Below are 1,326 nucleotides of genomic sequence, written 5' to 3'. Positions count from 1 at the left end.
CGTGGGGCTCAATCGAGCTCGAAGCTGATTGGCTCATCTGAAGAACAAAGGAGCCTGGTACTCATTGGCTTTCACACGATGCCTTTGCCAACAATGGTCCAACGAGCAGAGGTCCGGAAATTACTCAACCTGAATTACCCAACTCCTGACGAGAACCATTTTAGCTTCAGCCAGTTGTGTGCACATTCACCGTGAACTCTCTGCAAACATGTTGCCAGGAGCTCTGGGTTTCCTCTTCACAACTGCAGCTCTTCTAACTGGTAGGTTAAACACCTGTCTATGTCTGTGCTTCAGCTCTTTGCTGAGAATTGAATTGTATTCAATCACTTTGCGCAACATAGAAGCAACAATACATTCTCCCAAAAAAAAAACTGGATCTAAAAGTGCCCCAACAATGAGCAAAGTCTGACAGAAATGAGCGAATATAAATGAGCCAATAGCAGTGGAAGAGTTCGGCTCGAAATGCAGACAGGTCTAAGGCAATTCAGATGATTTTAGCGAGGGGAGAGTTTTATATCCACCGACGGTTTTCATGTTTCACTACAGGTTTCGCGACATGTAATGGGGAATGATCACGACATATGGAATGTAATCTAGTTTGAGTTCCCTCATTTATTTCTCTGTTTATTAATGAAGGTACATGTGCGAATTCTGGACGTTCAGTATATTGTCGTGCCTTTTTTAATTTTGTATAACTCCTGGCTCTTACAGGACGTTGTCGTAGTGATTCTATCTCACAAACACTGGCTGCAATCAAACTGAAAGAGGGGGACGGTGTGCTGTTGTTCTGTAATTACACTACAATAAGCAGCAATCCTGACCTGTACTGGTACCGTCAAACGTCCAACGGATCCGTGCAGTTTCTGCTACACAAAAACCAATACAGCGAGAAAACGGGGAGTTTTCCACTGGGCCGGCTTTCCTGGAATTTTGATCCTGTGAACCGCACTATCAAGCTGAATGTGTTGAGTACAGAACTAACAGACTCCGCAGTGTATTACTGCGCACTGAGTTCCACAGAGAATGAGAACATGCCTGACCCTGTACAAAAACTCTAAGAGCATCTCTGTATATGATTGTGTGTTCAGCGAACAGTGAGATCCGGAGTATATCTGAAGCGATTCTTGAGCTCACAATGATATCTGATACTTGACATTCGGACACAAATCTTTACTTATTATAAATCCAATATTGAAATAAACGAATAGTATCGTGAATGTAAAGCAAATAAAATTATTTTGTGCATTTGATGGCGTTAGAAAATGCTGTGACAGCGATGGGCTGCGATTGAAAATTCAACAGCTCGATTTGATCCAGCAAAGTGCT

At 42.6% G+C, this 1,326-nt stretch overlaps 1 gene segment (V, D, J or C); it reads left to right on the top strand.

The window, feature by feature from the left end:
- Positions 1-208: 208 nt before the first annotated feature.
- Positions 209-1,058, top strand: LOC132808248 (T cell receptor alpha variable 19-like). The segment is given in 2 exon segments: positions 209-260; positions 712-1,058. Coding segments are annotated over 2 exon segments (399 nt in total).
- The last annotated feature ends 268 nt before the right edge of the window (positions 1,059-1,326 follow it).

Source organism: Hemiscyllium ocellatum (genome assembly GCF_020745735.1).
Source record: "Hemiscyllium ocellatum isolate sHemOce1 chromosome 27 unlocalized genomic scaffold, sHemOce1.pat.X.cur. SUPER_27_unloc_4, whole genome shotgun sequence".
In the NCBI taxonomy this organism is placed as follows: domain Eukaryota; kingdom Metazoa; phylum Chordata; class Chondrichthyes; order Orectolobiformes; family Hemiscylliidae; genus Hemiscyllium; species Hemiscyllium ocellatum.
This window is presented reverse-complemented; position numbering and strand designations above follow the sequence as displayed.